This window comes from Mesoplodon densirostris, chromosome 7, assembly GCF_025265405.1.
Source record: "Mesoplodon densirostris isolate mMesDen1 chromosome 7, mMesDen1 primary haplotype, whole genome shotgun sequence".
Taxonomy (NCBI): domain Eukaryota; kingdom Metazoa; phylum Chordata; class Mammalia; order Artiodactyla; family Ziphiidae; genus Mesoplodon; species Mesoplodon densirostris.
The window spans coordinates 7,500,667-7,512,564 of record NC_082667.1 but is presented as its reverse complement, the minus strand read 5'-3'; the positions used below and the strand labels follow the sequence as shown (position 1 = coordinate 7,512,564).

General features: G+C 63.7%; 1 protein-coding gene across 1 annotated transcript; it reads left to right on the top strand.

Moving 5' to 3' along the window:
• Nucleotides 1-189: 189 nt before the first annotated feature.
• On the top strand, nucleotides 190-11,898 carry SIPA1 (signal-induced proliferation-associated 1). Its single transcript, XM_060104700.1, has 16 exons — nucleotides 190-252; nucleotides 2,586-3,354; nucleotides 3,996-4,123; nucleotides 4,210-4,386; nucleotides 6,515-6,689; nucleotides 7,412-7,515; nucleotides 7,750-7,907; nucleotides 7,993-8,602; nucleotides 8,898-9,172; nucleotides 10,116-10,334; nucleotides 10,453-10,564; nucleotides 10,660-10,768; nucleotides 10,860-10,961; nucleotides 11,049-11,103; nucleotides 11,314-11,392; nucleotides 11,494-11,898. Exons 2-16 carry the CDS (start codon nucleotides 2,682-2,684, stop codon nucleotides 11,638-11,640), a joined length of 3,123 nt encoding a protein of 1,040 aa, XP_059960683.1. The 5' UTR covers nucleotides 190-252; nucleotides 2,586-2,681; the 3' UTR covers nucleotides 11,641-11,898.

The following is an 11,898-nucleotide window of genomic DNA, read 5'->3' as shown; positions in this document are numbered from 1 at the left end:
GACTGGAGGCCCGACAGTTTGCTGGGCTGGGCCGGGCCTGTCGTGGGGCAGCCGTTCAGACTGCCCGCCGCCAGGCTTCCAGTCCCCGCCCGCTGCGCTTCCCGCCGACGCCGACGAGGACTCCCGGGCCGGCCCCGCCCCCTCCGCTGCAGTTCCGCCCCCGGCATAGCTCCGCCCCCAGGCGGAGCCGGCGCCCGGAGCTGTAGCGGGAGAGCAGGCAGCTGGACCCCAGCGCGGGAGGAGGCGGCAGAGGTACCGGCGGGAGAGGGGGGAGCGGAGGCACCGCGGTCGGGCGGAACAGGGAAGAAAGTGGCCTGGCGTGGGCCCGGGTGGTGTGTGGGTGGGAGGGGGGTCCTCGCCGCGTTCGCCGTCTGCACGCTCCCAACCTCCCGTTGGGCTCCAATCTCAAGTCAGCACGTCCAGTCCCCTGCCTCTGGCCGGGGTGCTGCGCCCTACCTCCTTTGCGGGACGGCCTGGCCCTCCCGGTGTGCGGGTGAGCGGATGCGGTGCCTCCCGACTCCTCTCAGCGGCACTGGCGACTGCCCTTCTGCCTGTCGGCTGTGTGCTCCCCCTATTCTGGGGCTCCCCTTCTCCCTGGGCGGCCTCCAACCCAGCCTTTGCACACCGCCCCCTGGTCCCGGGCCTGGCCTGGGAGGAAACATCTGTCGCGCCCCCTGGCAGCAGAAACGGGGTCATGACCTCCAGATGTGCTGGGAAGCGTCCAGCGCCTCCTCCTGGGGCAGCCAGGCCTTCCGGATCTGTGGGAGCGGGCCGGCCCCCTCCTCCCCAGTGACACAGGCTGTGAGGAATGTCCCGGCCTCAATGGACCCTGTGTGAAGCTGCCGGGTGGGGGGCAGAGCCCAAGAACATCCCCCAAGGCAGGCCAGAGCCCGGCACTGGGCCAGAGCAAGAGGCAGCCCATGGGCTGTGCACGCACAGATACACAGAGCTCAACCCACACGGAGCAGGGGTCTGCAGAGACCCCCTCCCTCATGTACCCTGTCACCCCCATCACACACACTTCACACACCACAGCCGAGGCCCTGGAGCTTGGCACATGGAGCCAGGGCCTGCATCTGACACCACACACTTAACACAAGGCCAGCTTCGCTCGCTTCACCTTCCTTTCAGTCTTCCAGCAGTGTTGGGAGGGGACAGGGATGGTTAACCCCATTTTAGAGGTGAGAGGACAGAGACTCAGGGTCAGTGTCACGAACTTGTCCTAGGAGAAACCAAGGGAGGAGGCACTCTGAGCCTTACTTGGTCCTGGAGCTTTGCTGAGGGGTGCAGAGCCTCTGCCTCCGTCCCCTCCTGGCCCAGCCCTACACAGTGTCACTGGATGATGCACAAAGACTCACCAGCAGGTGCCTGCACCCCTAGTGGGTCACCCACGTCCCTGTCCCAGCCACGCACTTCATCCTGGGTTCACCTGAGGGTGACTCCCCCTCACGTTCTCATACCACCCTTTGCACCTGCCCCTGGTCTCGACACATTTCCGCACTTAAGCAGGTCCCTGGGGCCTTGGGTGTCTCACTCTTACATCCTGTGAGACCTCGAGCCTTAGCCCAACCCCCCACCTGCCCCACACCTACTCACGCAGTGTTAGGAGTGGGGAGGTACAACACTGTTTAGGCCCTGGAGATTGGCAGACCCAGGTTCAAATCCTAGCTGATACGGAATTGCTTCAGTCAAGAGCATCCCCTTATCTGGACCTCAGTTTGTTTGTCATATGGGGTTCAGACTCTCAGCATCAGTGAGGCCAGGTAGGCAGAAGTCCCCACGGGTCCCAGTTCCAGCAAAGGGGCCTGGTCAGCATGACTCCCTCCCGTACCCCCAGGTATGGCTACAGAGGCCTGCAAGAGGGTGGGCCCGGGCCTGTCCTTCAGGTTAGGTTGACTTAGGTCCCATGACTGAGCTGATGTGACTCCAGCACCTTCCTCAGGATGTGGGGCCGGGCAGGGGGCTGGGCCCAGAGTTGGGGCCACTTCCCGTGCTGAAGGAAGTCCTCTTTCTGTTCCTGCTGCCCTGCCAGTGCCCCCTGGGAACCCCTGTGTCCTTGCGGTACTGAGGCCGTGAGGGCCAGGGCATTGAGACCCAGCCTCTGGGTGCTCAGCTCCTCTGGGATCCTGGAGGAAGTGGGAGGAGCAGGGAGGAAGGTCTCTGGGGACAGGACGTCCTCCCTTTGTCAAGTGGACAGGACCCAGACACCAGTGGCCCCATGGGTTTCCCGTCCGAGCGGAGACAAATCATCTGTCCGGTTGGGCCAGGTCTTGGTGGGGACCCTCACTCTGGGCCCAGACCAAAGCCAAGGTGTGTGAGTGGGGACTGGGGAGCCCTGGCAGCCCCAGGGCCGCCCAGGCTCCAAAACCCTCAGGGCCAAGGCCCTGACAGCCCTGCCCAGCACTAAGCTGGAGGAGGGGGCTGGAAACCTCAGCCCTAGGCAGACGAGGAAGTGGCCAGGAAAGCGGAAGCGGCTTTGATGGTCGTGGAGGGGGCCGGAAGTCAACCCGCATGGTGGACCAGGCTGGGGGCCCGGGTTCCTGTTTTCTCCCCAGGCTCCTCTGAGCAGACCCCTCCTCCCTCAGGGCAGGAACCGGCCTGCCGGCTGGGCACCAACCACCCGTGCCTGCCAATGCGGCCCGGCACCCGGAGAGCCAAGTCCCCAGGTCCGAGGCACGCCCATGTGGGCCGGCGGCGTTGGGAGTCCTCGGCGGGGCCTGGCCCCTGCGCCCACCGATGACCTCTTCGCCCGCAAGCTGCGCCAGCCGGCGCGGCCCCCGCTGACGCCACACACCTTCGAGCCCAGGCCAGCCCGTGGCCCGCTCCTGCGCAGCGGCAGCGATGCGGGCGAGGCCCGGCCCCCGACACCGGCCAGCCCTCGCGCCCGCGCCCACAGCCACGAGGAGACCGGCCGCCCCGCTGCGCCCCCCGCCCGCTTCTTCTCCGACCCGCTGGCGCTGCTGGGGCTGCCGGTCGAGGAGCCAGAGCCCGAGTTCCCGCCCGTGCCCGAGCCCCGCTGGTTCGCCCACTATGACGTGCAAAGCCTGCTCTTTGACTGGGCTCCAAGGCCCCGGGGGACGGGGGGCCACGCAGAGGCGGGCTCTGGGACCCCCGCCTCGGCTCAGGACCAGACTGCCGGCTCCGACCTGCTGCTTGAGGCGCCTGGCTTCGTGAGTGAGCTCGGGGGTGAGGGCGAGCTGGGACTGGGTGGACTGGTGTCTCCACCTATGCCCCCCTCACTGCCCAACGCGGCCGTGTCCGTCCTGGAGGAGCCACAGAACCGAACCTCGGCCTACAGCCTGGAGCATGCAGACCTGGGCGCTGGCTACTACCGCAAGTACTTCTACGGCAAAGGTGAGGGGAGGGCCGCTGGGGAGGGGCCAAGGCCCCTGTCATCTGTGGTGATCTGTCCTTTCCCTGTCAAGTCCCTGGCCACGTGAAGGGTCAGGCTCTGTCTCTGGGCCGAGGCTGCCCAGCTTTAACCACCCACCTAAGACCAAGCCCAGCCTCCACCCAGCCAGGCACTCTCCGCTGCCCCCATCTGGTTCATCCTTTTGCCCCTCCCGGCTGGGGAGAGATTTCCTATGGACATTTCTGTGAGGTGAAAACTGAACCCCTGCACCCGGGAACCTTTTTCTCATCAGTGCCCACAAGGGAGGGCCCCAGACATCCTGGGGAAGAATATGGGCATGGTGGGCGAGGCCATGCAGGATCTAGGCTTTGGAGCAGGCAGGCATGGCCCACCTGGGTCTGGGGCAAGATATATCATCGGTGAGGCTGCAGAAGGGGTGAGGCCTAGGGCCAAGTGTATAGGTGCCGACAGGAGTCAGGATCTGGGTTGGTAGAACGTGGGCAGGGCTGACGAGGGGACTGGACTTAATCTAGGATCTGAGCTAGTGTTGTGGTGGGAGCGGGGACTTTGTGGTGGACGTGGTCGAGCGAGGGTGGGACTGCTCAGGGGGCGGAGCCGGTCATCCACCGCCCACTTCCCCCAGAACACCAGAACTTCTTCGGACTGGACGAGGTGCTGGGCCCGGTGGCAGTGAGCCTGCGGCGGGAGGAGAAGGAGAGCAGCGGAGGGGGCACTCTGCACAGCTACCGCATCATCGTGCGGACCACGCAGGTGGGCCGAGGTCATGGGAATCAGACCATGGATTGCTTTCTGAATGGCCTGCATGTATCCTGAGTGCCCCTACATCCCCTCCTTAGCTCCGGACCCTCCGCGGCACCATCTCGGAGGACGCGCTGCCGCCAGGGCCCCCGAGAGGCCTGTCCCCGAGGAAGCTTCTAGAGCACGTGGCATCGCGGCTTAGCCCGACCTGCCTGCGCCTGGGCTCAGCTTCACCGAAGGTGCCCCGCACGCTGCTTACGCTGGACGAGCAAGTGGTAAGTGGGCGGGACACCCCTGCCCTACAGCTAGACCTGGTCTGAACCCAGCCTGCCCAGCTCCTAGCCACCTAGCCTTGACCCTGATCCTGGGCTGGACGGGGACCCCAGGAGAGCTGCCTTTTCAAAAGGAGGGCATCAGAGGTCATCTGGAGCCTTGCCTCTCAAAGTAAGGTCTGTAGACCAGCAACGTCCGTATCATCTGGGAGCTTGTTAGAAATGCAGATTCTCGGGCTCCACCCCAGACCTACTGAATCTCAGAGCCCTCACTTTAAGAAGATCCCAAAGTAATTCCTATGTGCAGTTCAGCTGAGGAGCGCTGATCTGACTGCCACCCCCTCTTCCTGCAAGTCCCTCTCCTTCCCTGTCAGTTTGCCCTGCAACGCCCTGTTTGGTCCCCTGCCAGTCTGGGGTGCTCACTCCTTCCTGGGGCTCCCCCTTCCACTGTGGGACCACTCAAGCCCGCTGAAGGTCCTTCCCTACCCTGTGCTGAAAGCTGCCTATTGGCCCTGATTCTCCTCTGTCATTCAGTCTGTTAGTCATTCAACAAACATTTCCTCATACCTTGGTACCAGGCCTCAGACTGGATGCTGGAGACCTGTCTAGACCAGATGCTGTCCTTGAGTAGCTCACAGACAGGTGTGGGACAGAGACCGCAGAGAATCATGGATAATGATGGAGCAGGATAACAGGGACAGGGCAATGTTGAGGGCTCTGTGGGGCACCAGGGTAGGGCTGACAGCCCTTCCTTGGTCCAGCATCACGGAGGAAATGCAGGAGCCCAAACCAGGAAGAGCAGGCATTTTCTGGACAGAAGGAACAACTTGGGTGAAGCTTAGAGACTAAAAACTGTCACGTCAGGGTCCTGTGGGCAGTTCAGCGTGACTGGAGTAGGGCTTGGGGGGAAGGGGTGGGAAAGGCTGGCCTTTGGTCCTGAGGGCACCGTGGAGCTGTGGAAGATCTGAGAGCTTGAGCAGCCCCCTGGCTGCAGTGTGGGGGCTAGACTGGAGGCCAGGCTGAAGGCTATCGCAGTCATCCCAGCCAGACATGGTGGTGACGATGGCAGAGGTGAACAGGAGGTGACAGTCCAGGGACAGAGTGGATAGCCTTCGTGGCCGGCTGGAGCGGTGGGGGTGTTGTGAGATTGCCCTGCTTCTCGGCCGCTGGGAGTGGTTGTTTTTGGGGGCAGGGACCCTGGAGGACGAGTGGGAGGGGGGAATCATAGTGAGGAGGTGAGGTGCCAGGGGCTGGAAGGACATCTGGGCAGCTGGAGCTCGGGAGAGGGGTCTGGGCTGGAGGCAGAGTTGGGGGTGTCATTCCATGGAGATGGCTGCTGTGGCCACTGAAGGTGAAGAGCGTGGGTGGAGAAGAGGCCCAGACATGAGAGGGTGAGGTCCCTGGGATCTCAGGCAGAGTGAAGTTCCGGTTGTCCCAAGTGCCAACTAAGGTGAGCGGGTGTCAGGATGAGGCCGTGCCCGTGGCCGTAAGAGGGGCTTGGGGTTTAGGAGCTGGGGTGGACGTGGGGCTGTAGTGTGAGGAGGGATGAAATGAAAGTGGGGGCTGTGGGTGTAGACGCGCTTAGCGTGAAGACGGGAGGCCAGAGCTGGAGGGGCCCCGGGCTTGTTTGCGTGGTGGCAGGGCGCCCTGAGCTGTGTGCGCAGTTAACCCCAAATGCAAAGGAGCCACAGGAGCTGGGAGCAGAGAGTAAGCAGAGGTGGTGCAGGGCGCCAGGCCTCCAGAGGCTGGGCCCAGGGTGCCGGGCATTTGAGGGAGGGGAGGACAGGCTGGCCTTGAGATGAGGAGGATGACAATGTGGACGTTAATTGGGATGGAGCGCACTCCGTGCCGGGCCCTTTCCGTGAATCACGTCCTCTATGGTCATTTGACAACCAGCCCCCTCCCAGTCCCTTCTCACCTTGATCTCCTCTGCCCTCCTGAGCGCTGGGAGCAGGAGAGACAGAACTCACTTGATAAGCGAGGACACAGAAGTGGCTTAGAGAGGGCAGCGCTCAGGCCACACACGGAGGCAGTTCTGCCCCCAGGCCAGTGTCCCGGTGCATTCCCCAAGGCCCAGGGGTGCTGCTGGGCGACTGAGGCCTGTGCCTTTTGCCTGTGCCCTCCCCCGCAGCTGAGCTTCCAGCGCAAGGTGGGCATCCTGTACTGCCGGGCAGGCCAGGGCTCGGAGGAGGAGATGTATAACAACCAGGATGCAGGACCATCCTTCATGCAGTTCCTCACCCTGCTGGGTGACGTGGTGCGGCTCAAAGGCTTTGAGAGCTACAGGGCCCAGCTGGACACCAAAAGTGAGGCCCAGGGGGCCCGGGGTGGGGGCAGGCCCATGCCGAGGGGCAGGCTGCCTTGGTGAAAACCAGCTGCCTGCTCACTTTTCTATCCCATCTTGTCCTGGGTCTGGGGCGGGCGTTGGAGAGTTCCTTGGGTAGGCTGAGGACGTGGGTCCAGGGCTGCAAAGGCTAAGCCATGGCTGGGAGGAGGGGCTGGGACTATGCCCCAAGGCCCTGGTGCCCTACTGCCTGAGCTGGGCCAAGGGGGTTTGTGGGCACCACCCTCTCCATCAAACACACATATTCCACCAGCCCAGACCCTGCCTCCCTGGTTGGAAAGGTCCCAAGGCCCCTGGAAGGTGTTTTTATCCAGCACCTCCTGCCTGCCTTCCACTCTCTCAGCTGCTCCACACATGCTGGTGCCTGGGCCATCTGTCTTCTCCTGGGACATCCGCCCCCAACTCCCTGTTAGCAGGCCATTTCTCATTTCTGTCTTCATTCTATCTCAGCATCCCCCCATCCCAATCCCAGGCTGGAGGCTGGATCCTGTGGGGGGAGGGGAAGGGGAGCAGCCAAGGCTGAGGCCCTTGGAGCTCATGGCCTGGACCTTGGCTGGTGGCGGAAAGGGGTTGTCCACCTGCTGGCTGGGGGTACTGAGGCTCCAGACTGCAAGCAGGATGGCAGGTTCAAGCCGTCCAGATTTCCCTTGCTCTCCCTTGGTGTCCCCAATTTCCTGGCCACAGCGGATTCCACGGGCACGCACTCCCTCTACACCACGTACCAGGACCATGAGATCATGTTCCACGTGTCCACGATGCTGCCTTACACCCCCAATAACCAGCAGCAGGTGTGAGGGGGCCCTGGGCATGGGGGCTGGCTGTGGGCTTCCGGGAACCATGGAGGGGTGCTTTGTGGGTGGCAGTGTTTGAACCTTGGTCTGAACTCTGCTGACCCCAAACTACGCTCCAGGCTAGTGTCCCTCCCCAAACACAAACACCCCAGGCCTTCACCAGGGGCAGGTGGGGGAATCACCGGTGCCCAGGCGCTTAGGTCACTCACACCCCCACCTCCTGACCCTCAGCTCCTGCGGAAGCGCCACATTGGCAACAACATTGTGACCATCGTGTTCCAGGAACCCGGCAGCAAGCCCTTCTGCCCCACCACCATACGCTCGCACTTCCAGCACGTATTCCTAGTCGTGCGGGCCCACGCGCCCTGCACTCCGCACACCTCCTACAGGTGGGCGCCCGGGGTTCCAGTTCCGCCAAGGGTAGGTCTTCCTGGGCCCTCCCTTTGCCCCTGACTACCGCCTCCTTCCCCATAGGGTGGCTGTGAGCCGCACCCAGGACACCCCGGCCTTCGGGCCAGCTCTGCCCCCTGGCGGAGGTCCCTTTGCGGCCAACGCCGACTTCCGGGCCCTCCTGTTGGCCAAGGCGCTCAATGGCGAGCAGGCGGCGGGCCATGCACGCCAGTTCCACGCCATGGCCACGCGCACGCGCCAGCAGTATCTGCAGGACCTGGCCACCAACGAGGTGACCACCACGTCGCTGGACTCGGCGTCCCGCTTCGGCCTGCCTTCCCTGGGCGGGAGGCGGCGGGCATCCCCCCGGGGCCCGGGCGCTGAGCTGCAGGCGGCAGGGGCGCTGGTGTGGGGCGTACGCGCGGCGCCCGGGGCGCGGGGCGCGACCGGAGCCGAGGCGGGCGGCCCTGACGGCGCAGAGGTGCCATGCCTGCTGGGCATCTCGGCCGAGGCGCTGGTGCTGGTGGCGCCGCGCGACGGCCGCGTACTCTTCAACTGCGCCTGTCGCGACGTGCTGGCCTGGACCTTCTCCGAGCAGCAGCTCGACCTGTACCACGGCCGCGGGGAGGCGATCATGCTGCGGTTCGACGGTCCCCCCGGCCAAGCCGTTGGCGAGGTCGTGACGCGCCTGCAGGTGAGGCGCGGGAGTAAGGTTGGGGTGCAAGGTCCCTGCTCGCGCGCGCGGCGGGGAAGGAGCCTGCTTTGGAACCCCTCGTTCCCGCCGCCTCTCCTGCGAAAGGGGAAGTCGGGGCACACCGGGAGCCTGGCAGGGCTGGAACTGGGGGTCCCCAGGCCCTCTTTTGCGGGGTGGGTGGCTAATGCCCTCCTCGGGGGTGTGGAAGGGCCCATGTGACCTGGGACGGTCCCCGGGGCTGGCGCTGGGGCGGCCCCTCCTCCGGCAGCCCCGCTCACGTCCCGCCCCGCCCCAGCTGGTGAGCCGCGGCTGCGAGACCCGCGAGCTGGCGCTGCCCCGCGACGGCCAAGGCCGCCTGGGCTTCGAGGTGGACGCCGAGGGCTTCGTCACGCACGTGGAGCGCTTCACATTCGCGGAGACGACGGGGCTGCGGCCCGGGGCGCGCCTGCTGCGCGTGTGCGGCCAGACGCTGCCCAGTCTCGGCCCCGAGGCCGCTGCCCAGCTGCTGCGCTCGGCGCCCAAGGTCTGCGTCACCGTCCTGACCCCCGACGAGAGCGGCCGGCCCCGCAGGTCAGGACGTCGGGACGCAGGGAGGTGGGAGGACCGGGCAGCTGGCCACCCACCGCCTAGCCCGCGCCTCCCGTGTGGCCATTAGCAACAAGAATCTCGCGTGGAGGCCTTTCCTTCCTGAAAGAATCTCGCGTCTCTTAATCTCTCTCTGAACTGCACTATCCTTATGGGTAGAATGAAGACTATTAAGCTCGCGTCTTCACCGCCCAAAAGATCCAAGAGCAGCCCCGCTGTATTTCTCATAGCCCCCCCTCTATACACTATTGGTTACTTACTGCATTAAACCAGGGATATGCAGACTTTTTCTGTAAAGAGCCAGATAGTAAATATTTCAGGTTTTCTGGGCTATCTGGTCTCTGCTGCAGCCACTGGGCTCTGTCATGGTAGCACAAAAGCATCCAGAGATGACATTTAAATGATGAGTATGGCCTCGTGCCACGAAAAACTATTTATGGACCCTGAAATGTGAATTTTATGTGGCTTTCACATGTCATAAAATATTCTTTTTATTTCTTTCAACTGTTTAAGACTGTAAAAGCCAATCTTAGCTTTCAGTAGTACAAAAACAGGCACATCTGCTAAAAAAGAAAAAACAAAGGCAGAGGCTGGATTTGCCCCCAGGCAGTACTTTTTGGATCTTTATGCTAAGTGGTTTCCCCACGTTATTAAATCCTCGCAGCAAACTAGGAGATCAGTACTATTATCCCCATTTCACAGATGGAGAAACTGACATTCAGCGTGATTTGCTTAGGATTCACAAGGGCAGCACTGCGATTTGAACCGAGGTCTGGACAGATGGCCAGTAGCCAGGCAAACGTTTTTCAGTGTTGTCAGAGAGTTTGGCGAGCTCTCCTCCTCCTGGAAGCGAGCCTCGGGCACAGCTGCTGGGAGTGGGGCTGGTGATGCTGGTGTTCCTGCCTGACCTACTCCTTCCTCCCCGCAGGAGCTTTTCGGAGCTGTACATGCTGTCTCTGCAGGAGCCCAGCCGGCGGGGGGCTCCCGAGCCGGTGCAGGATGAGGCCCCAGCAGTGGCCCTACTGCCCACCACGAAGCAGCTGCTGCAAGTGTGCCTGAACGATGGCGGTGGTCCTCCAGGGCCTGGGGACCTGGCCGAGGAGAGGACCGAGTTCCTGCACAGCCAGAACCCTCCATCACCCTGCAGGTGCGCCCTCTCGGCCTTCCCTCTCCTCTAGCCCATGATGCTGGACGGGAAGGCCTCTGCAAGCAGGGTCCACGGGTGGGGGCAGCTTCCAGTGCTGAGCCGTCCCTGCTCTCCCCAGCTCTCTGTCCGACGAGGCCCCAGTCCTGCCCGACACCACCCCGGACCTCCTCCTTGCCACCACGGCCAAGCCGGCAGCCCCCAGTGCTGGCAGGGAGACACCCCCCACCCAGGTGAGCGGCAGCAACGCTCTGGAGCCCAGCGAGCAGGGGTGGGCACCGTGGTGATGGTGGGCGTCACTGCATCTATACCCACTTCTGCCCCCCAGGACGGGCCAGGCAGACTCAGTGGCAGTGAGGACAGGGGTGACCCAGCCCCGGAACTGAGGGCCTCCTTCTTGCCACGAACCTTGTCTCTGAGGAACTCCATCAGCAAAAGTGAGTCTGGAGCAAGGTGGGGGCCTAGGAACGGGGCGGGAGGAGGCCTGGCCTGTGCTTCCCTAGCTGAGCCCAGCTCCGGTGCCCACAGTCATGTCAGAGGCGGGCAGCGAGACCCTGGAAGACGAGTGGCAGTCCATCTCAGAGATCGCCTCTACCTGCAACACCATCCTGGAGTCGCTCTCCCGGGAGGGTGAGGCCACCAGGGCGCTGCGGGCGGAGCCAGGGTGGGGCTTTCTCCCTTTACCTCCCTGCCCAGACGGTCCCTCTGTCCTCACAGGGCCGCCCATCCCAGAGAGCAGAGATGCCAAGGGAGCTCCAAAACCTGACGCTGAGTAAGCCTCCCACCCGATCTACCCCTTTACCCCGTGCCCAGTGTTCGTGCCCACCCCTTGGAGTGAAGCTCTGTCCCAGGGCTCTGCTGTCATGTACACCCAAGTCAGAAGACAGGGGTTGGGCCCCTCTCAGGCGGGTGGGTCTGGGAACCAGCCCATGGTGCCGCCCCCTGCCCTGGCCTCACTGAGTCCTGAATCCCATGTCCTCAGGCCAGAACCCGGGAGCCTGTCTGCGAAGGTCTCTCACCTGGAGTCCATGCTCAGGAAGCTGCAGGATGACCTGCAGAAGGTGACACGGTGGCTGCGGGTCGTGGGGAGTCCCAGGGCTGCCCCAGGAGAGGGGCCAGGGGCTGGCCACGCTGACTCCCGCCTCGCCCCACCTCCCCGCAGGAGAAGGCAGACAGGGCGGCCCTGGAGGAGGAGGTGCGGAGCCTGCGGCACAACAACCGGCGCCTGCAGGCCGAGTCGGAGAGCGCGGCCACCCGCCTGCTCCTGGCCTCCCAGCGGCTGGGCTCCCCCGCCGGCGACCTGGCCTGAAGTCATCGGGTCCAGCCTCAGCCTGGCTGCGGCCCTGCTGGAACTGCCCGGCCGCTCGCTCGGGGCACCTGGGCCATACCAGGCCCTGCTCAGGGACTCTCCCTGCGCGAGGCGCATCTTAGCACTGCCCCCGCTCCCCGGCCCATTATTTGGTGGCATTTTGGTGGCGAAGTTGCCCCTCGACCCCATCCCCGTTTGTAAATATTCTGTGGAGAAAAGGGGACTTCAGGGAATAAAGAAGCCACCGTTATTTGTGTC